A 23,460-nucleotide genomic window follows, 5' to 3' on the forward strand; every position below is an offset into this window, starting at 1 on the left:
ACTGGCTGCTGTGGTTTCCCTGCTTTACCTGTGGCAAGTTAGGGTATTAGGTCTATATTGTGTCAGGGTTGAGGATAGTTTTATGTAGAGTTTAAGTGATGGTTGTATGGCATGGTTCGGATAGGGATGATCCTGGCTCAGGCAGGGGGTTGAACTAGGTGACCTCTAGAGGTCCCTTCTAGGCCTACTTCTCTATTAAAAAACAAATTTAAAAAAGTTTTTAGTTACTTCAGTATACAGGTATGACTTAAAAATATGAAGACCAGTGTTGTTGAGTAAAAAAGATGTCTGTCTACATGCATTATGTCTCTACCTTTTTCAGCCACATTTTCAGATGATTTTCAGACAGTTTTATCTTGAACTGTTAAAACAGCTCACATTTAAAATTTCCCTGTTTTGTAGCTTGTTGATTTTGTTACGTTGCCAAGTTCATATGGAAATTGCTCGCATTGAAGAAAATGGAGATAGAATAGAGGCTGCCATGGAACATTTGAAGAAGGCTATATATCTGGATAACAATGGACAATATCAAGAACTTCTCAAAATGGCTTTCAATCGTCTTCATTTATGCACTATGTTGTACAAATCACCTGAACGCCTGGAGGATCAAGCAGTTATGATGATTGAACAGGTAGTGTTAAAAATAATTTAAGTAATTGATATATCAACTTTGTCTTTGAATTCTGCCAAAAGGAAAAATTTTGCATAATTGTTTAAATTGCATACCCTCAGATACAAGGCTTCTAAGTTATTTAGAATATGTCTTTGTGAATAATATCCATAAGCATTCTTTGTTACAAGTTTTACAAGCATACATCTCTACTAACAATACTCAAAGGAAAGTGAGCCAGTTGTGATGCATCCAGGTGGTAATATTCTCCAAGTACTAGTTTAGGGCAGAGACCAAACTGGTAGGGTCAATAGGAAATTATATATAAGCTTACATATCTACATAGTGATACTATTCCATCCCATATATACCCATATCTATACATGATGAACAGCAGAAGAGATGGTTGATAATAGATAAAAGATAAAACTTGTGCAATTTTCCCTCTGATGACACATAATGTCACTGCTAATAGGTTTGAACCACTATAAGATAACATCAGGATTTTTAACTCATACCAAAACAGAGAATTCAGCACCCCAACATAACACCATATTAGAAGTCTCTGTTGTTTGCTATGTAAAATATGTGTTCATCCATTTTATACTCAATAACATTCTTACTGCTTTCTAAAGTTCATAAATAACCTTTAATTCATTATTTTACTAAAGAATCAAAAAAAATTTAAAACTTTTATGATGTTAAAAACCAATTGATCCTTAAAAATCAGATATTATACTTTTTATCATGTTTTTTGTCTATATAGTTCAAAATACAAATGGGAGTAAATCAGTTTTATAAAAACATGTAAAAGTGAAGAGAAATGCTTCTAAAATCAGACTGACCCAAATACTTGTGATTTTTCCTGAGGAGAATATTAGAAACATAACTGTGGCTGGCTAGGGAAAAAAGGGTGCATCTACACAAGACTCTACATCTCCATAGCAACATGCTATGGCAACATAGCATTGGTGGGCACAAACCGTGATGCCGCAGCTATGTCAGCATAGCAACACTCTCCATTGCTATAGCACATTGCTACAACAGTGTAGCAACTAAGAATAACCGTGTGCCACTGGCACAACACAATAACAACAGTATCATAGGGGCACATGTAGACACACCCAAAAAGTAGCATTTGAGACTGAGGGGCCGTACCTACATGAGACACTGACTACGCAGTAGCCCGATACTACTGCACAGTAGTGTTGTACGGCAGCAACTGTAACATGACACTACTACACAGTAGTATTAAGCTACTGCACAGTAGTATCATGAAAAAGGTGTTTGTCAGTGCTACTGCGCAGTAACTCAAGTTACTGCACAGTCATTTAATACTTGTTTATACAAATACTGAGTGTCCGAGCAGTAATGACTGCTCAGTCAGTGTCTCATGTAGACGTGGCCAGGAACTATTGCATATCATATGGAGTCTCATATATGTGATTGTTTAGTTAGGGGCTATTCTGCCTTGAACAAGAGACTGAACTAGATGACATTCTCAGGACCCTCCCAACCCAACCTACTATTATAGGAGTCAGTATATTTTACAAATTCACATAGCATACTGTCCCACTCCCATGTTCTATCTTGAGTCACCCTAACTTATATAAGTCATTGGTGTCAATACTTACTTTTTCAGATAGGCTTAGTGTTTTGTCACTCTCATGTATCTCAGCCAACTTCTGTGTGTTATGGTCACACTTCACAGCCTGAAAATTTTGCATTGAGTTACAGAGGTAAATAGTTGGCTAAGGCTATAAGCTTAAATTGTTTCATTTTTAAGTAAAGGAATATTAAGCTTCTCTGTTCTCACAGAATTCTTTTACAAAAGTGTACCCCAAACATGTATGATTGGGTCTCTGCAAACATTTCACGTTGTATTGCAAGGGACAGTTGACTAAAACAAAGGGTCTGTGGCCATATAGAGGCGACCCTCGCCATTCATGAGGCGATATGTTCTTGAGATCCCCACAAATAGCAAAATCCATGAATAAGGAACGCAGTGCCCCTGGCGGCTAGAGAAGAGAGTGGGGTGGCACGGTAGTGCTGGGAGCTCATCCGTGGCAAGCACAGAGCTCCCGAGGAGCTCCTGCAAATGTATTTAAGATGCAGGTTCAGCATTCGCGAATATTTGAAAATGCGAATGCCAAACCCATGAATAGCAAGGGTTTCCTGTAACTCAGACCCTAAGGAGTTTGTTTGGATTCTGGTAAGCTGTAGCACTTACCACACACTCTATTTGGATCAGCCAGCTAACCATCATAATTATATAAAGCTTAAGTGCAGAAATTAAAACAGAAATGACCTGCGTAAAACCAAACTGAAAGTGACTATAAAGAGTTTAGTAAGAAGACAAGAACAGGTTGCTTTTAGTCCTGTACTTCATGTTAGACGGAATGCATCTACATGAGATGCTAACTGTGCGGGAACCTAATAATGCTGTGCAGTAGCATGCCCAGCAAAAAACATGCTACTATACTAGGCTACTGCACAGTAAGCAGCACAAAAAAACTAGTGCGCTGCTGCTGCTGTGCAGTAGTGCAAGTTACTGCACATTGATTTAATACTTGGTTAGCTAAGTACTAAACTTAATACGCAATAACTACGGCACATTAATGAACATGGACACACACATTGTGTTGTTTCTCATTCTACTGTGGTGTATGTTTGCTTCTAGTCAGAGAACATGCTGTCTGCTAGGCTGCATTATAGTTGAAAGGGAACTTGTAACAGTGCTTGTATTATCAGCTTGGGAGGTAAGTGCATTGATTAGGGATACTCTCAGAAGTTAAGTGATTACCTCAGCCAGAGGTAGTCTTGAAACCTAAAAGTCAGTTCTAAGTAACTGCAAGTGGATCACAAATGTAATCTTTAGGACAAGTCAGTGATAAGCTTTCAGCTCTAGCAATTTCAGAAGGCATTGTATGCTGCTGCTGAGCCAGGTGCACAGTTACTCTCTGTGCATGGAGTAGAAGCTGAAAATAATATTTGATTGTCACAGTCATAAATAATACAAGAATTTTCCCGGAAGAGCATGCTGCCTTGATCATTTGGCAAGCCATGGCCTCTGAGTCCTGCAGAATACCAGTTCTGAATGATTTGTGTGGAGGGATTCCTCTGGCTTGAAGAGGGTAGAGTACTTGTTCATTAACTACCTTTCTTTTTCCTCTCTGCATCATCAGATCTGTTTTAGAACAAATAAGTTGCATTTGTTCCACAGCTTGTCTGGCTGAAGTTATTTTGGTTGAGAAGTGGTACATTCTCAGTTGTATGTGGTCAAAACTAAAAATAACTTTTTTGTTTTCTTTGAATCAACACTTTGATTTTTTATTTTTGAGAATGTATCATAGTGACAGTTCATACCAAGAGAAATAAAGAGTAAATTAAAAGATATTAATATTAATTTTGTTACTGTATAGCTAGCTGTATTTGGCCTGAGTTACTCTTGAGATACTTATATTAAGAACTAAGATTCCATGGTCAGTATCTCCAGCTCAGCTGCAACATTGTAAATAGTGTATAAGGTGTTTGGTTTTTTAAAATATTTCCTATGCAGTGCATAATTCTGCAGTTTGAACCATGATGTATTTAGTGAATGAAATACAAAAACACCAATTAAATGAAAACATTGGTAGCAATTTAACAGTTGTGAATATGTCCATAAAAATTGCCCCTTCTTTTTAGGCTAAAAAGGGGAAGCTGAAAGACAGTGTGAGGAAAAAGCGGTCTCTTCTGGTAAATGCAGGTCTTGCACTAGCTCCTGATGCATTTCAAATAGTCCTTGATAGTGAAAATGAGGCCCAAGGTATGTTTACTGTGACAAAAAGGTAGGATGCATGCCTATAATTTTTATGGTCTAAAAGTTTGTTTGGTCATAATAGCAAGTGACAGTTTCTAGATGACTTTATTCTGTGTTAAATGCTGGTCTCATTGACGTAGGTGATAAAATTCACATTAACTTCCAAAGGCTGTGTTCTTTGGACCTACAGTGACAAATTGAGCTTGCATAATAATGTATTTGATGTATTATTGCTAATTGTTATTTGCCAGTTGCTCTAGATATCCAACTATTACACTAATGCAGGAGTTCTCAACTTTCTTTGACTCAAGGAACCCTCCCACAACTCTTGGAAATTGAGCAACAAGCATTTAAAAAACTGTTCTCTCACAGTGCTTTCTTCTTTGTGGAGGAGCCGGCAGTAGGAGGTGGATGAACAATGAGGCAGGGAATGAGCCTGAGACTGCACTTTATCTCTTCACACCTTGCTTATCTCCTCACATCTTGTGGCACCCTTGGAAGGATCTTACAGCACCTCTGGGTGCCCTAGCAGTGTGGTTGAGAATAACTGCATTAATTGGTACCATATATTTAGCTAGATAAATAATAATGAGAGACTCTACTGTGCAGTAGCATAGTTTACTGTGCAGTAAGTGTATGCGGCTACATATTCACATGCTTATTGCACAGTAAAAATTGCTACTTGCAAGTAAATTTGCTACCTGCAAATATAAGTACCAGATTTACTTGCGAGTAGTTATTGCACAGTAACACACATGTTGATGCCAACCGGGAGCAAATTTACTCCTGGTCAGCACTGCTAGTAGGGTGCCAGCCTCAGCCTAGCCCTAGGACTCCAGGGCTGGGAGCCTCTTTGCCTTTCCCAGGCCCAGGCCCTTAAAAACCTGCAAGCACAGTGAGCCCTGAGGCCCATGCAGGCAGCCTGAGGCCATACCATGCCACTATGTACGCCTGCACAGGCCAGCTGTGCCAGCCTGCATGCACTCCAGTGCCACTGCCTGGCACTGCAGTGCTGCACAGCTGCTAGGACCATGCTGTCCAGCCTACAGGCTGTTTCAGGTTCCTGCCAGGCCTAGTTGCAGGCAGCTCCTGGCCACTGGAGCCAGCTCCCTCTTCCCACAGCTGGACTAGTTGGGGCCCCGGGTGGAAGTGTGGCGTGGGCAATGATGAGGCCATCTGGGCTCCCAAACCAGTTCTCTGTGTGATTGTTCTTGTGCTGCTGGGCCTGGATAGCTGCTTACAGTGCCCAGTGTAGGGGCACAGTGCAAGACAGAGCCATGCTTAGGGGTGGTGCCCCACAGCACCTACAGGCTCTGAGCATGCTGCTGGGGGTTAGCTGTGGCACTTCCTTTTGGTTCTTTAGGAGAAGGAGCTTTAGGTCAGCTGCCTGCAGTGGGCCCGGGACTGCGCTGGCCCTTTTGGCCCTGGGCACTGGCTGCCAGAAGGGGAGCAACTTGTGCTGGGAGACCAGTGGCTGCAGTCTCCCCTGGGCGAGTCCCGCACCCGCCAGGTTTGCTGAGGTGTGTGCGCTTACGGAGGAATGGCCACAGAACAGGGTGCACACCGCCTGTCCTCGGGTTCTGCCCCTAGGTGTCCCCACCCCATGGCCAGCCATCCCTGGAGGGCACTCACACAAACTACCACATTGTTGTAAATAGTTTTCATGGGGAAAAGGGTATTATATTGTTCGTGGGTGGGGTGAGTGGTGGAGGAGCTGTGCTGGGGAGGGGAAAACAGGGGGTCTGTTTGATGTGAAGGGAATAAAAAGTGTTATGCTGAGGTATGTCTGTAGTAAGTGTGGTGCTGGGGGTGGATAGGGGTGTGGAAAATCTGTGGGCAGCTGTCCAGGTCGGCTACAGCAGGGGGTGCAGGAAGAGGTGGTCAGCCAGTGCCTTTTGCACCCAGTGCCCTTGGCCCCTGCTGGACCAGGGCCTCTGTGGGGGTCCTGTCGGTGTCACTGCTGCCGCAGCTGGTGCTCCTGATGCCAGGCATCCTCCACCCACTGCACCTCCTTCTCCCAGGCCTTGTGAAACAGCTTGTCTCAGGCTTCACAGATGTTATGCAGCATACAGGTGCTCACATTCGTGAAGACACTGCAGTGGTCGATGATGGCCTGGAGCACAACAGAGTGAAAGCCCCTCTGGCTATACTAGGGGCAGTCGCTGTGAAGCAGGCAGGTGGCAGTGATGTTGGTCCCATCTAGGGTCCTGATGCACTGCGGGAATCCCAGGGCACAGAACCTCGTCACCACTGTCAGGGGGTCATGCACCTGGAGCACCATGTGTCCCAGCACATCCTGGACTGCTCTGTGCACCTCCAGGACAGCCTTTCTGGCAGTGGCCTTGCCCATGCCAAAGAGATGGCCCACATAACAGAGGCTGGCAGGCATGGCCAGCTTGAGCAGGGTGAAGGTCAGCCAGGTGTTTGCGGGGAGGAGCTACTGCATGGCAGTGTCCTGCCACTCTAGGTGTGGGTGGAACTGCTTCAGGAGGTCCAGGAAGGTGACCCAGGTCATCCTGAATACCTCTAACTACTGTTCGTCATCCCAGATCTGCTGAATGACATGCAGCCACCAGTCCTGGCTGGCACAGTGGGCCCAAAATCAGCGGGGCTGAACATCTAGGAGGGCAAGAGTGGACCCAGTGGTAGTGTGCAGAAAGCACATCATCAGCATCCCTGCCGGGGTCCAGCCAGCAGGACAGGATCTAGGTGGCAGCTGTGCAGCAGCAGCAGCAACCCTGGGATGGTGTGGCTGGGCACACAGTCTCTGCACATAGGGAAGCTAGTAGGGCCTAGATGGCCATGGGCCAGACAGCAGTCAGTGCAGTGGGCCGGGGGGGCCAATGGAGTGGCCAGCAGGAGCTTGGGGTGCTGGGCATTGCTGCCAGGAGCAGGGACTGGAGCAGCCATGGCGCTGGGAGGCAGAGACAGTGATGATGATGATGATGAGACGGTTGCTGCGTACTGCCCTTGTGCTGTGCACGCTGCTCCTGCCCTGGGAAGTGGCTAGCCAGGAAGCAAGGAGTGGGGCTGCTTTTTCAAGATGGTCTGCAGCCAGAGCATCAAGCTTCCCCTGGTGGTGGCATGGGCCCATTGCAGAGCCACCGGAAGTGGGAGCAGTTTGCTGCTGGGAGCAGCAAATCTGCTCCCATGTCCCTGCATGTGTAGACACCTGCCCAGGAGCATTTACTCATGAGTAATTTCTTTACAAGTAAATTAGTTCCAAATCAAATGCATGCATTTATAAAGTTCTTAAGGGAATATCCTTTTTTCCTTCTTATTTAACATTAGTATTTAATCTGTCCTTATGTATATGTCAAGAATGCCCATGTTCAGATATTTCTTTCTGTTTTTTTCTTGGTATATTGCTTGAGGATCAAATTAAAATTTATTCAGTCTGGGTTACATCAGCAACCATAGACTGAAGTCAGTGTTCTGCCTTATCGAATTTCCAGGACAGCCACATCAAGTTACTTGTACTTTAGTACAAAGCATTTCTGTCTTGTCATTATACTGCAGAAATAATCTCTTTGACATTCTTACATCACTGGAGCCATTTTCCACCTGGGGGCCCAACTTCTCTTCCACATATCAGTTTCAGTTGATTTCTTGTCTAATATTTCTGTGCCTGCATGGCTGTATTTTTTGTTGATTAATCATAGCAGAGGCTTAGATTCTGATACTGAACAAACTGTGCCTTCACAATATTTTGTACAACCCTTGTCTGGATCGGTGTTCAGTTTTTATAGATTGTACAAGTTGTGAGTCATGATATATATTTAGAAGATAAGTTTCCCCTCAGGCTTTTATCTGATAGCAACAGCTTATTTATTTTTCATTGCCAGAAACATAGACCTATATATAATTCTTTTATTTTAAAGAGCAACCAGAATTTAATTTTCTTCAATTACTGAATTGCTTCTCTTCGGTAGCTGTATTGGTCCTTCCTTGAAGTAATGGTCCAAATGTTTTATGGCTCAGATATGATCCCGTGCCTAATGATGTCAGTACAGAAAGTCTTGCTGCAAGTATGCTACAGACAAGCAGATAGAGATCATTTGTTATACCCATTGCAGTCCAACTTGTCTGAGTGCAGAATTATTATTTTTTCAAGGAAGCTCTAAACATTAATAAAGCCAAATGTGAAGTGTTTCAGACATTAATTTTGAATCAACATATTTTCTTGTCACTGAAAATGCACATGGATTGTTTTAACTGTAAGTTTTCAAAGATGGTATTTTAATTCCAAGAAGAACCCAAAATAACCCAAATAAAGTCCTATGCCTCAAGAGTTAGGGTCTTCTACTATAGATAAATTTATTTTAGCTAAGATGTATTAAATCATAAAATGATAGAAAATTAGGGTTGAAAGGGACCTGGGGAGGTCATCTGGTCCTAAAATCCTCAAAGCAGGACCATCCCTAAATATATCATTCTAGCCAAGGCTTTGTCTACCCTTAGAGGCCGCATCCAGATAAGCAAGCACATGCCTGTTGCAGTGTCTCAAAGCAATTTGAGAAGCTGCAGGAGGCACGCTAGGAACAAAAAAATGTTCCTCATGCTGCATATTTGCAGCGTGGCCTCTAAGTTTAATACTGGGACATCTCAGTATCAAAAAAACCCCTCAAAAACCATGCTAAAAAAGGTGGCACAAGGCACACTGCTGGAGCATGCCCTGAAGCAACCTCCGAAGAGACACTTTACCACCCTGCCTCAGCATGCTGGAGCAAACAGAAGCGGGGCAAAGCTTGTAGCAGTGTCCCAGAGCTGCCTGGGACCCAAGCTCTGTCCCCAGTAAGCATTGACATGGGGGTGGAGGGATTGTGGGGAAGGGGTGGGTCCCTCGCCTGCCTCCAGGGCACACAGCCTCTGTCACCCCTGGCAGCATCAGCCAGCAGCAGGCCCTCAGGATGCTTGTGGCCCATGGCAGGCAGAGCCCCCTGGTGGCTCACGGCACTGCCTGAGACCTGGGGACTACACATGGTGCACAGAGCCAACCTGACCCACTGGCACACGCCTTCATGTAGGACCAAGCTGGCTCCTGCTGCTACCCAAGGTTCCTGGCACTATATGAGCTGTGCACCATCTGACCAGGCTGGCTTCTGTCTCCATGTGCCCACCACACAGGCAGGAGCTGGCCCGGCCCAATGGTGCATGGCTCCTGCATGCAGTGCTGGGAGCCCTGCGTGGTGGTAGGAACTGGACTGGTTCTGTGTGAAGGTACAGGCCAGTGGGTGGGGTTGGCTCTGTACACCATTATAGCCCCTGGGTCTCAGGTGATACAAAGCACTGCCAAGGGGGCTCTGCCTGTCGTGAGAACCCCAAGGACCTGATGCTGGGTGCTGTTGCGGAGGAGGGTGCTGCAGCACACTGTGTGGGGGGGGTGGGCATGTCACAACCTTCCCAAGCCCCCCCACCTACCCACTTACAAACCTCACACCCATGAACCCCCACAATCCACCAATAAACCCCCAACATGTCCCACACCCCCCACAGACCCTCCCACCCCCAACAAACCTCCCTCCCACACCTCTTCCGCACCCCTCTTAAATCCCACATCCCCCTCCCCCCCAATTTCACACACTGCATGCCCAGCCACCAGATGTGATGAGACCTGCTGGCAGGAGCCATAGCCACAAGGGCAATTGCCACACTGCAGCCCTGTCCCATGCCCACACCAGTGCTGGGACGTGCAGCCCTGGCCTCGGGGGGCGGGGGGCTCCTGGTCCCAGGAACCACTTGGGTGTGTGATGGGTTGGGTGAAGAGATAGAGGTTGCAACAGGGGTGTGTGTGAGCAAGAGGTGGGGGTCAGGGATGAGGGAGGGCTCTGGGTAGTATTGGCCACCAGAGCTGGGCTTAAGCACCCCTGCTCCCCTAGAGCAGCCTGTACAGGGGGAAGCCAGCCTGGAAGGGAGGGGCTTGCCCAGCCCAGTCCCTGAGCCCCAGTCAAGAGCTTCCCAGGAACGGCATGGGGGTCGCTGGGGCCTGGGCACAGGTGCAGGGAACAGAATAGCAAGGCCTGGCACTGCTCGCAGGCACAAAGCAGTGGATGGGCCAGCTGCAGCTGGAGTCATGTCCTGGTGCTGGGACAGAGCTGCTGCTGGGAGGGAGTGAGCGGAGGGCAGGCAGGGGCTGCGGGTCAGGAGCAAGGGGCACTGGTGGGGCTGTGGGTTGGGAGTTAAGGGCAGGGGCAGGGGCAGGGCACTGGCATATCTGCTGCTCAGCACCACAAAGCAGCTGCGGGTCCAGCTGCCGCTCTTCCCACATCCTGGTGAGTGAAGGGGACAGGGGCAGCTGTGATTTTTCTGTGACAGAAAAACCAAAAGCAAATGCCAACATGTAGACATATCTTCAGTTCATTTGATGATGATGACAGAGGCACTGTTAGGCTTCCAAATTGCTTTAAAATTGTAAATATATGAATAAAACATTGGCCAACTGATCTTTTTATATATAGTGGTGCTTCAGTTTAATTGTGGGAGAACAAAGATTTTGGATATTTTCATGAGAGAATTTGCGGGGTTTTATCAGAGAATTTGCCATTTTTAACAGGGAACACCAGGATCTCTGCTAGTGAGGCAAGTGGAGGGACTCATGCAGAGGAGCCCGCCCAGGGCCAGCACTGGGGATCCAGCTGGAGGGGAGATGAGGTGGCTGACCTCCTGGCCATTTGGGGCCAGAAGGACACACTTTGACCTTTCAAAACAGGTCACTGCAGTGAGCACATCTTCCAGGCGATAGCTGCCAATATGGCAGAGCAGCAGCACCAGAAGACATGACAACAGTGCCATACAAAGGTCAACTGCAGCCACGGCCTCCTGGCAGCTGGCTCAGAGGCACAGGCAGCTCTGCTGCAGTGCCTATACCAGAGCCCAGGTGGCCGTGTGATCCCTGTCCAGGTCTGGCAAGTGTGCAGACATGGGGCTGCAGGCCCAAGGGGGCGAAAGCTGTAACAGGTGGCAGCAAGTCACAGCCAGGCAGCAGCTCCTGCTGCCAGACTGCTGCAGTAAGTAGGTAGAAGGTGCAGGGGTCACTCTAGGTCAGGGCTGCTGCAGCAGTCCAGCTGGCACAAGAGGGCTAGTGTCCCAGTACATCAACTGACCAGGCTGCAGAAGCTCCTGAGGTCAAGTAGCCCTGAGCTGCTCACCAGAGCAGCTTTTTATACTGCTGGGGGCAGCAGAGGGGCTGGCCTCAGCCTCCAGCTCCCTCTGGCTGCAGATCCGGAAGGAGCTGGGGAGGGTCAGTTTGCTCCAAGATAACACAATTTGCCCCACACCAAAGTGTATGTTCAGACACATGTGCTGAGGCACAAATCTCCAGCACAAATTTGTGCTGCTAGTATTTGAGCTGCTGCAAAAAACCTCTAAGGATGGAGATCCCACAGCTTCTCTGGGTATCATGTTCTGGTGCTTTACTTACTCCTCGTAAGGGAGTTTTTCCTTATATCTAACTTAAGCTTCCCTTACTACAACTTGAGACAATAGCTTCTTGTTGTGTCATCTGCCACCACTGAGAACAGTCTAGCTCCATCCTTTTTGGAACACCCCTTCAGGTGTTAAATCCCCCCTCAGTCTTCTCTTCTCCAAACTAAATAAGCCCAGTTCCCTCAGCCTCTCCTCCTAAGTCATATGCCTCAGCCCCTATTTTCATTGCCCTCTTCTGGACTCTCCCCAATTTGTCTACATCCTTTTTGTAGTGGGAGGTCCAGAACTGGACACAATACTCCAGATGTGGCTTCACCAGTGCCAGATAGAAAAGAATAATTTCCCTCAATCTGTTGGCAACACTCCTACTAATGCAGTGTTGCATGACAGTCACTGAACATTTCATTTATAATACTAGCTCTAAACAGAACTGTTTATGCAGAGTAACTTCTTATTTTAATTTATGCTACTGTTTATAATATTTATATCATTAAGGTACTCCATGATATAAAGCATGCAGTATTGTATTTTATAATTATCTTGTGCTCTGTTTTTCCCATTTAAGTTTCCTCCGGTAAAAGTAGGAGTAAAATAAGTTATCTCCATGCAAAAGCACAGCATCATATTAAAAGTGTGGAGAAAGCTGATGGACATCTGAAACGATTAGGACATAGAAATGACAAAGAAAGGTAATGATAAAAAAAAGGAGATTGTGTTTCTTTTTTTACCCTTTTTATGAGTGCTTTTGTTGTTGCCAAAAAGAAATGTACAATTGTTTATACTTCAGCATTACCTGAGGCTCCGTCTTGTAAGGTGCTGAGCTCTCTGATCCAAATACTACAAAGCATTTAAAACCATGTTTAACTCAAGTGGATGTAGGTTCATTGTTAATGTATTTACCATGTGCTCTCTCTTGCTATTGAATTTAATGGGATAAGTAGGGGTTTAAATGAAGGCAAACTCACAGGATCAAGATCTGGAAGAGCAAGTGAAGCTTTATCAAACTCTTTTAGGGTGTGGGCATATAACACCATTTTTACTAAGAAATTTACTCTGGACTTTACTCCACAGAAAGGGCACGTAATGAGGCCCCCATTCTCCCCCAAGCCAGCTGTTCACACTGGGTACTATTACAGTGCCTGGCCTCTAGATGGCAGGGAGGACAGTTTGAATTACACCAGGTTAAGAAAAACTAGGGTAACAGACACACAGCTTTTATGTAGGGTTAACTTACATCAGTGCATAGTTACTCCTCATTTTCTGGTACTGATATAGGTTTGTGTGTTGTGTGTCAGTGGTTAGTTTATTCTGTAGTAATTCTGGTGTGTCTGCACCCTTTTTGTAACCTTGCAAGACACTAGGATACATGTTTATGTGAGAGGGTAGATCATTCTTTTTCTTGAAAGACAAGCATTCAACATTGAAGAGAGAAATGTATTTGTATTTCTAAAGATGTGTGCCATGTGTATAGCTTCTATTAATTATATACATTATACTTCACACCTTCCCTCACATTCAGCTTTATTGCCTGGCATATGGGAGAACACATAAGACTTTTCTCCCTATCTCATCCTTCATCACGTTTGTCCCCTTTCCACTCAGTTGTTTGCCCAGGGAATGGCAACCCTAATGAACCTATTCATTCTTCCCTTGAAGCCTGGTTGCTCAATCAAGGCAAGTCCCTAGTGACCATAAAGTGTAGTAGGGGCAAAGATGCATAGCATTCTTATTCCATGACACAGTAGGACCACATCACAATCAGGCTTTAGTATGTTATTTTCCCCTAGCATTACATAAGCAGATGTTAGTCTTGATTTTAAATTTATAATATAACTTCAATAACTTGGTTCCTTCTTCGGCACTTTAACATGAAACCATGTACTCTGATTTCTAAATTTTATTTACTGTTGATAAAAAGATTACATCAAATTTCATAATACTGAAATGATGACAAGCATTACTGTATTCTAAAAATCTTTCTGATATTAATTTTTAATTAACTTGAGTTTTCATGTAGATGCTAAGAAATAAATGTATTTAACAAAAAGAGTTGTTTGTATATGTTTTTGTTGATAGAATTAGTCTTTGGGCAGATCTGGCAAAAGTTGCACGGAAACAAGAGGTCTGGGATGTGTGTCGGACTGCATGTAGATTCTGTCTCTTATATGATGATACTCAGTTGAAGAAAGTACCAAAATCAATGAAGGGTAAGTCAATACATTGTATTTTAAAATTGGCGTTCTATATTTATGGTACAGTAGTTTGGCTTTACTGTGATCGAAAAAAAATTCAATGTAATGTCAGAGACTGCAAATTAGCTCATTTTAAATTTGTTTTGACATCATTAGAATAATTGTTTTGAGGTGAAATATTTTTATGATTAAATATCCAGTGTCTCTCATAAAACAAAGTAGGGCCTACCTATACAAGTCTGCAAAAATGGGTAGTGTATCATTTTACTAATATGCGAAGTATTAGGCTGCCTAATACTGTATGTAACTCTGTTTTCAGTAGCTGCCAACGGCCACTTCGACAGGGGAGAGGGCAAACTATCAATTAATGGGCTTTCCCAAGGGCAGGGGTGGCCTAGGGACCAACCTTCTAGTGTTGCCTGCCTGGAGAGTTCACCTATGAAGCTCTCTAGCATGGAGCTTGAACTTACTTATGCTCCAGCTCCCAGACTTGTTTTTCTAGTGGTAAGAATTTCTACTAATTTCTTACCAATAGAAATTAATGTCTGTATGTGAGCCTTGTCTCTCATCTATCCCCATCCTGGAGGAAGGTAGCCTGGCTTGTAGTAAACTGTAACAAAGAAAGTTTTTGAGGGAAGTCATTGTAAATGTGAATTTATTGCATCTCTTGTGGGTTTTAAAGTAACTAGACATTTTTTTTTCATATGAGAAGTAAGTGGAAGAATCTTCCTGATTTACATCATACAAATAGTAATTGAAGGTTCCTTTCTTTTAGCGCAAAAGAAGAAACCTAGTATAATTGTGATGGATGATAATCAGGGTGACAGCTTGCAGTTGGAATCATCTGTGCCTCTTAAATCATTCTCTTTTGAAAAAGACTTACTTAGAACATTAGCAGAAATAAGGTTCATTAATGCAGAGGTTAGTAAATTACAAAACTGTCACATTCATTTTTTGTCTCATTAGCCTTGGCTTTGTATATACTTGACCATTACATATCCATCTTAAGGAATGAAGCATCTTTAGCATCCGAAAAAATTTAAGGATTTAATTTAATTTTGTTGGTAGGTTACATTACACTGTTTTGACAGAACTATACTGTTGCATGTGATATCAATTAGAGGCTTTGAAGAAAGTGTGATGTTAGATAGTCATATTTTTCTGTACATTTTCAGGCAATTATTCATTTATTAAGATTACAAGGTGTTCAACTGAATGATCATGCTGTCCTGCCTCAGGATACAAGCCAGCATTCCCCAGGATACCTTGCAAAACTTCCTGAACAGGATCAAGAATGGATAACATACAGGTGTTTTTCTTTAATTGCTAAGATGATCTGGAAATGGTGGCAAATTTGGTTTCATTACATCCAGAAGATAGTTTCAAATTGCTGTTGTCTCTTAAAGTAAAACCCATCCCATATGGATGGTTCATTTTCAAAGGCCTAGGTTCTATTGAAAAAAGGAGAAGCTAAAGAAAGAGGTTTTCAGGTGACTGTTTCTGAGTTGGCTTCTTTCGTATTTCACACTATATGTAGCTATATAAAACTCTTAAATCACTATAATAATATTAAAGTGTCTAAATCAGCGGTGCTCAACCTTTTGGCCCTGCAGGCCAGATGAGTGGCATGGGGCCTGTCTGTGGGCCAGATCAGGCCCTGGGGCCCAGCACCACTCCTTTCTGCCCCTCCCCCTGTGCACTGGATTTGGCTTGCAGGGACCTAGAACTGCCCCCTCCTACCCCCATATGCTGAGTTCTGGGGACCTGGAGTCACCCCCTATGGCCCCCTGCACGCTGGAATCAGGTGCCCCATCTAGTGCACAGAGCCCAGGGCTCCCCAAAGGTCCAGAGATATGGCAAGAGGAGAGTGGTGCTATTGTTCCCCTACCACCAAATTTCCAGAGCTGTCAGACCAGATGACACAGCACCACGAGCTGAAGGTTAAGCGTCCATTGTATAAATAATGTGTAATGTACAACTCAGTTTGAAACAACTAATCTGTTCCCTTCATTTGAATGGAGTACATGAGGAGTAGTACTTAGAAGAGTTTTCTTTTTTTTTGTGTTACCTACCATTATAAGTGCTGATATTTTTTTTGTCTCTATATGGAAAAGAGTGAAAGATACAGTTACTGAGTTTTACTTGGAAGTAAAGGCAGACATATTTACATGTGTTGATTTTCATAATCAAATGCCATGTTTTAAAACATTTTATCCTATGTTCATAAAGCTCACTGTGAAATAGGATAGTTGCATTGTTTTTAGGAGCAGAGGTGTCATGGGTAATTGAGATCTCAGAAGACGTAGAGTCTTTTGGGTATCTTAAATCCAGGATGCCTAATTGTGGGTTTCAGAAGTAGATTACAAAACCTACAACAGTAATGATGAGAGAGGGTGAGTATAGCTCAAACAATCATAACATTGGAAGTGACGTTAAGGTCTAATGCGCTGCAGGAATACTTAACCATCCCCGGTCTAATACTTATCCAGACTCCTCTTGAAAACCTCCAATGAAGGAGACTTCACAGCTTCCCTGGACAATCTATTCCATTGTCCTATTGTTCTAACAACAGGGACATTTTTCTTGATGTCTTATCTAAATCTGCTAGCTCAGGGGCAGGCAATTATTTTGAGCAGAGGGCTGCTTACTGAGTTTTGGCAAGCCATTGGGGGCTGCAAGACAGGTAGCCAGGGGCAGAAAAATATTAATTTTCTAAATTTTTTAGGGACCCCACAGGCTGGATAAATGGCCTGGCGGGCCACATGCAGCCCACGGGCGCATTTTGCCGACCCCTGTGCTAGCTGCAACTCAAAACCACTGCTTCACATCCTGCCCTCAGCACCAAGAGAGGTGCAGCCTTTCAATTATTTGGAGACTACTGTAATGTTTCCCCTTAATTGTGTTTTCTTTAAGCTAAATGTGCCTGGTTCCCTTTAGTTTTCCCCATGCAGTAATGAGACTGTAATTGCTCAGGTCCTCCTTTTTGTCTTTTATAAAAATGAGTTCTGAGGGGACAGGCTGCTGCTTTTGAAACTAACGGAAACATTTTTAGGACTTGTGCTTTTATGCATAAAGACTATCTAAATTAACTTCAGCTAGTGCTCCCCTCAGCTTTATGATTTTAGTTATTTTCTGGACTACCTGGATATCAGTAATGTTTGCATAAGGTTCACTGGACTGCTCAAATTCAAATGACCTTCTCTAAGAAAAATATATTAGCTTTTTACAGCTACCTTTGTCAGGTTATTTTGTGGATAGAGCTCAATCTCTGATAGTTGTATATGTATACCAGTTAGCAAAATCCCATCATGTGTTTTTGATGGGATTTTCAAAAAAACTGAAGTGAATTAAGTGCTCTATCCAATAGATTGTGAATGGAGGATAGAAATGTAATGGCTTTAGTTTCCTTTGAAAATCCTCCCACATCTTTTCTACCTTCCAGTAACAGGACAGCCTTGCGGTTGCCACAACCTCAAGTCAACCTATAAAACTATATCTATAGATATCTCTATATCTATAGATATCTATCTATATATATATGTCTATATATATGTCTATATATATCTATATATAATGTGTGTGTGATATTGTATGTGACATTTTATTATAAGTGACATTTTCAAATATGTGTGTGAATATATATATATGCACACATTTGAAAAGATCACTCCATTTTCTTAGTACAGATGTCAGAACATTCTGTGGCTACCTGGACCCATTCCTTAGAAAAGTTTTAGATGTTAGAGAAGAGTATTTACTCTATACTCCTACCAAGGAGATTCTCTTCAGTCTGAAGTTTTTACTCAGTTCAGTTTTAAGCTCAAAACCCTGATTGCTCACACTCACGAGGTGGAGAGAATCAGATAGCAAAGGAGAGCCAATCAAGTTTTTCTGTTGTCACCCCCCTCAGATCTTAGAAGTCCCTGCAGAGGACTCTGATTATTCCCTTGTAAGGACTTATTGATCTTTTCACTGAGATTATTATGACTGCTACTGACTACAAAGTTGACATTGAAACTTGACAAAAAGAAAAATAGTTTTGTACATTAATTTCTTGTATGTAATTAAAATACTTTGAAATTCATACAGTATGTGGATATTGAACTAGGATTGAACAAAATATTCCAAAAAATGAGCTGCGGTTAATTAAATAGGGCTTTGTTGTAACTGTAAATCAATTTTAAAGCTACACATTACATTGGTTCACCTAGGGTACATACAGGCATTTGGGGGTATTGGGGGGAGGTTATATCACATTACAAATGGCCACCTGATCAAACTTAGTTCAGCCAGGTACAGACCTTATACTTAGCCTCCTAGTTAGATCAATCTAAGTACAAACTGTACAAAAGTTCAGGAAGGTTAAATCAATCTAAAAATGGCCAACCCAACCTAAGCTAACCCTACTTTGAATATAGTCTAACTTAGACTAGTCTGGCAAGATGGATCTAATTGAATTTTTCTACAGTCCCTAGCATAGCCCCCGAGGCTGGGAAAGCCCTGCCACTAGTCCCAGCCCTGGTGCTGTGCTTTTTCTTTTCCCACATGCTCCCCTTCCCTCCCCCCTCCTGGCATCAGGCTAATTTTAGCCCCCCAGCCTCTTGCCCCACCCCCAGATAGACAACACCTCCTTCCCCTCTCCCCACAGACCAGCCAACCTCCTCCCTGAGCCCACCAACCCCCTGACCCTACAAGCCACTCTTGGTGCTAGTTTTACTGGCATTTGTCAGTGCCAGGAGCTGAGGAAGTAAGTTGGGGTGAGGTGGGGTGGGTGGGATCAGGGGGACTGGTTTGCTGGATGAATGGTTGTTCATCTGGGAGTGGAAGGGTCAGGGGGCTAAAAATAGCCCCTGGTTTGGGGAAGAGGTAACAGAGCTTCTCCCATCCCATCAAGACCCTCTCAGACCTCACTAGCCTTTCCAATCCTGCCAAAACTTCCTGGATTCCACTTGCCCTCCCTGTGATCCCCTTTTACCCCCAAACTCCCCTCAGACCCCACTTGCCTCTCCCAATCCTGCCAAACCCTTCCAGACACCAACCAACCCCCTCTGCAGATGCCACTTGCCCCTCTCCCATCCAGACTTACTTTAGATCAGGTGGCCATTTTTAACTTGATTTGGCCTCCCCCTGGGATGGCCACTGACACATCTCCATAATACAGGGCATCCCTTGGTGAGGGGTGGGCCCCCTCAGCTAATCAGCAGTGAGGGATGGGGCCACTTGGCCAATCAGCAACAAGGGGCAGGGCCACCAGAAGAAGTCCCCTTCCCTCCCTGGCTCGGAACTCTGCTCCCGCTGGCTATGCAGCACTCTAGCTCTGCACTCCCAGTAGAATCGAAAGGACAAGTGATTGACATGAAAACTAGGACTTTTTGCCCCATTTCTAGCCCCATTGGAAATGGACAGGGGTGCATCAGGGCACTAAGGTGCCTGCTCCTATAAGAGCTGAAGCTGCCTAAGGACAGGGCTCTAAGCGCCGGACAGAAACCCTGCAGGTGCAGGGATACCATGGCAACAGGTTAACAAAGGAGTTAGCCTATACCTGCAGCCAGTCAGCTGACTGGAACAGGCAGGGCCCTGGACACATCAACCCCAGGGCTGAGACAAGAGGGCAGTTCACTATCAGCAGCCAAAGGGGAAGAATTGCCTCCCGGGAAGAACTGCCCAGAGATTCTGTGGCTACCTGATGTGCTGCATATAGGGCCAGTGGGGCTCCAGGAGCTCACTGGGTAACCCCACCTACAAAGCACTTAGTGCTGGGGGCAGGGGAAGCTTGACTTTTTAAAGGGAGAGAGCACACCCTGAGCTGTTTATATTGTTTTATAGCCCGGGGGCTCATATTTTAGTTGCTGTTTTACCAGTGGATTGTGCTGAAGCTATTGGTGAAGAAGGAGGCCTCGTTGGGGGCCTGCTACAGTGTGGGGACCCCAGCACCAGAGAAGGGCTCAGTGACAACGGGATGAGCAGACCCCAGCACCAGGGGGTACACTGCCAAAGGGGGTGAATAGACCCCAGTGGCCGTGTGCAGCGCAGAGACGGGGCTGCAGAGAGCACAGCGCCAGTGTGTGGCGCAGAGACAGAGCAGTGAAGAGCCCAGTGCCAGTGTGTGGCGCAGAGACGGGGCTGCAGAAAGTCCAGTGAGGACAAGAGGCCGAGCTATATAGCAAGGCCCCAGGAGAAACAATATTTAAATACCATCTGTGAGGCTTGGGGTGTGACAAAGGGATGGTTTTGAAGTCACGCATTTTGCCCATAAGGCTGAGGATGTCCCGTGAGGCATCCATTTTGAAGCGGGATCCAAAAGGGATCTAAGAACCCACAGGGTTCAGTGGGGTCCATCAAGACTGTGTCCAGAATACAAACTCAACTGCAGCTTCCTGATTTATTTGTTAGAATTACCAGCAAGACGTAGCAGGCGAGAAAGAGGGTGCCTGTGGGGCAGGATTGTCATGGTCAAGGAGCCCTAGGGGTATCATGGCCATCCCTGGGGACCCCATGCCATGACAAGGGGACAGGGTTTAAAAATAGGATGTTTCAATATAAAATGGGACCAGTGGCCATCCTACCTCCCCCTAACCTCCTCAAATGTCTGTACATACCCTAAGAGTAAGCACTTAGCTGCGAATGGTACCTTCCAGCAGGATGTATAGCAACCATACATTTCAAGAGTAAATTGGATGGCTTATCTTGCTGGGATCCTCAAGAGTAAATTGGATGCTTATCTTGCTGGGATCCTATGACCCCAGCTGACTTCCTGCACTTTGGGCAGGGGGCTGGACTCGATGATCTCCCGAGATCCCTTCCAGCCCTAATGTCTATGAAATCTATGAAATGTACTCAGCCTAGAAGGAATTGTAATTATAAGCCTGCACAATGCTGAAAGAACACTAGTTATGGGCTTCATGAAGAAATGAATGTAGATGTTTTCTGTAGACTGTTCTGTAGTAGGCTGAACTACATAATTGTAATTCTGTCTTTAAGATCTATAATTCTTTGAGAGAATTGCCAGATTGGGAGGTCCTGCTTCAGCGTAGCTTTCCAGACAAGGCAGAGATGGATCCCAGGAGAGTGAAGGCCACACTAAAAATCTATATTCAATTACAGTTTATACCTGCAATTTGTGATGGGCTCTGAAACTGAAGCATGGATTCATGTCTGCTTTTATAAGAGCACAGAAGGGAAACCATGGGTTTAGATTATGGAATACATTATTTGCTTTTTTTTTGTTTGAAAGTCAGAAGCATTTCAGAGTGCTGGAGACTGATATTCTTTATGTTGAATGCTCCTTTTGCACATCTATTTCTTTTTTTAAAAATCTATACAAAAAAGTTAAAAATCTTTCGAAGATCAAGCTGTCTTTCTTAGGGCCTTACACATCCCAGCTCTTGTAACCCATACTTTTTGATGTTGTGCCTTGGAAATAATAGCTCTTTAATATTAATGTTACAGTTTGTGGATAGACCACTTATCCCAATATGCAATGGAAAACTTCCTGCGTGCTGCAGAGATAGGAGAGGAGTTAAATGAAGCCTGGATTGTTCATAACACCGTGGTGTATGTCTTAAATTACAATAAGCATCTTATAGCCTCAGGAAGACAGAGAGAGATTGTTGAATCTCTGCAAACTCTTCTGAGTGCAGTCAAGAATACTGGTCACTGTGGGTAAGTATGTTGCATGAGTTTGTATGTTTTTTCTTTCATATTAATCCTTTTGTGAAGCTAATTTACTAACAGTATTTTGCACCAATATAATCACTTTTTGTTGTGTCTACACAGTAGTACTGAAGAAATATATTACATTTTTATTTCATTACAGCTACTTCCTCTTATTGGGTTAGTGTAATAGATTACTGGCTTTAAAATGCAACCTTTTGTACCAGTTGCTCTAGCCATTATAAACCCTGTTAATTTTAAGCAATAAGTGAACAGAATTGTTATGATCTTTTTTGTACTTTGTACTAACAGAAGAAGTACCTGCAACAGCAGCATCTAGCTGTGCCTGATCAAAAGGAGATATTTGGTGAACTGGATCACTGAATCAGGCTTTGAAATATATTTGCTTGTTGTCCATTGCTCACAAATTTAATTCATTTATTGTAGTCCGGGGGTGAGTGTAAATATGTAACATTGCTACTTCTATTAAATCATCATTAAAGACAGACTTATTAGTATCTATAAACCTAAGATTAAATCACAGTTGCTTTTCACTGAACAAGCTAAGTGGAAAAACACAGAGTAAGAAAATGGTACAAAGAACAATATCTTGCCACTGAAACCAAAATATCCAAGAACAGGAATAAAGGTAATGCTGTTGTACATTTGCTGTATAAAAGCTAGCTCATTCCTCATGTTGCAATTCTTATTTTGGCTACTTGGAGAGAATCTTGGGGCCCAGAAATTCTTTTTTTACGGTAAATGCAATTAAATGTCAGAACTATGGGAAAAGGAAGAGGTGCATATGTTGATAAAATCAAATTTCCCACAATGGACATATTAATCCCACAATCACTAGTGCATAAGACAGTGGCCACCCACCTAACACTAACTTTGTACTGGAAGCAGCAAAACAAAAAGAAGAGACCCAGTTTAGCAAACTCATTAAAGTTCAATGCCGAAAGTTCAATTTGCAGAATGAATGAATGGATAAATGAAAAATCTGTTGGTTCTGGGTCCGTACATAGGTTTGTTTGTAGTGGCCCTTACAGAAAAACATATTTTCCATGTTGTCAGGGTTAGTAATCTTTCCAAGGAAAATATCTGGATGGCTTGTTGAGAGTCACTTTTTTCAGAGCCCTCAGAATCTGTGCCATGTAGTTATGCAAAATGCATTTTAACAGGAAAAAAGTTGAAAACCTAGACAACTCAGCTACTCTGAAACAGTGTCATAAGCAACATCTCAATCATATATTGATCTGTGCTTCCCTAGAAAAAAATCCTTCCAGTATGCAACTCAGCAACTGTTTGAGGAGGAAAATAAAATATTACACACAGAATATAATTTCACAGGATGAATTCAAACTCATAAGAAAATACACTTTATTTTCATAGGCATTCCCTCATTAATAAAATTGATATTTGAAAGATGATAATCTTGTAGATGCCATGGACATTTTTTTCATAAACAGAGCACTCTCCATAAAGCAAGCGGTGCTCTAAAAGTAAAACATTTTGGATAAAAACATTTGGGGAAAGGACCAAGCTAAACTCATCTAAGTTTAACATGTATTTTAAATATTTCTTCACTGTTCCTCCCCCTACACGCTGTGGAAATTTTCCTTTAGAGTTATTTTGCATATATGCTTTGTAAACTCATTTACAAAGCGATAATGTGGAGAAGTCTTAAATTATATTTTCCCCATACTTTTTTTCACTTGTGGATTTTTTTTTCTTTTCCCTTCCCACTTTCCCCTCCCTCTCCCTCTCCTCCTCTA

At 43.6% G+C, this 23,460-nt stretch overlaps 1 protein-coding gene across 5 annotated transcripts in view; it reads left to right on the forward strand.

The window, feature by feature from the left end:
• Positions 1-23,460, forward strand: part of CFAP46 (cilia and flagella associated protein 46) — a 146,096-nt gene that overhangs the window by 31,361 nt on the left and 91,275 nt on the right. For all 5 annotated transcript variants that reach the window (XM_019556104.1, XM_019556108.1, XM_019556106.1 and 2 more), the window contains exons 9-15: positions 403-631; positions 4,298-4,418; positions 12,403-12,526; positions 13,914-14,044; positions 14,805-14,950; positions 15,205-15,338; positions 21,479-21,691. In XM_019556104.1, coding sequence (XP_019411649.1) covers positions 403-631; positions 4,298-4,418; positions 12,403-12,526; positions 13,914-14,044; positions 14,805-14,950; positions 15,205-15,338; positions 21,479-21,691 — 1,098 coding nt within the window. The remainder of the gene's footprint in view (positions 1-402; positions 632-4,297; positions 4,419-12,402; positions 12,527-13,913; positions 14,045-14,804; positions 14,951-15,204; positions 15,339-21,478; positions 21,692-23,460) is intronic.

This window comes from Crocodylus porosus, unplaced genomic scaffold, assembly GCF_001723895.1.
Source record: "Crocodylus porosus isolate Cpor-Errol unplaced genomic scaffold, CroPor_comp1, whole genome shotgun sequence".
NCBI classification, from domain to species: Eukaryota; Metazoa; Chordata; order Crocodylia; family Crocodylidae; genus Crocodylus; species Crocodylus porosus.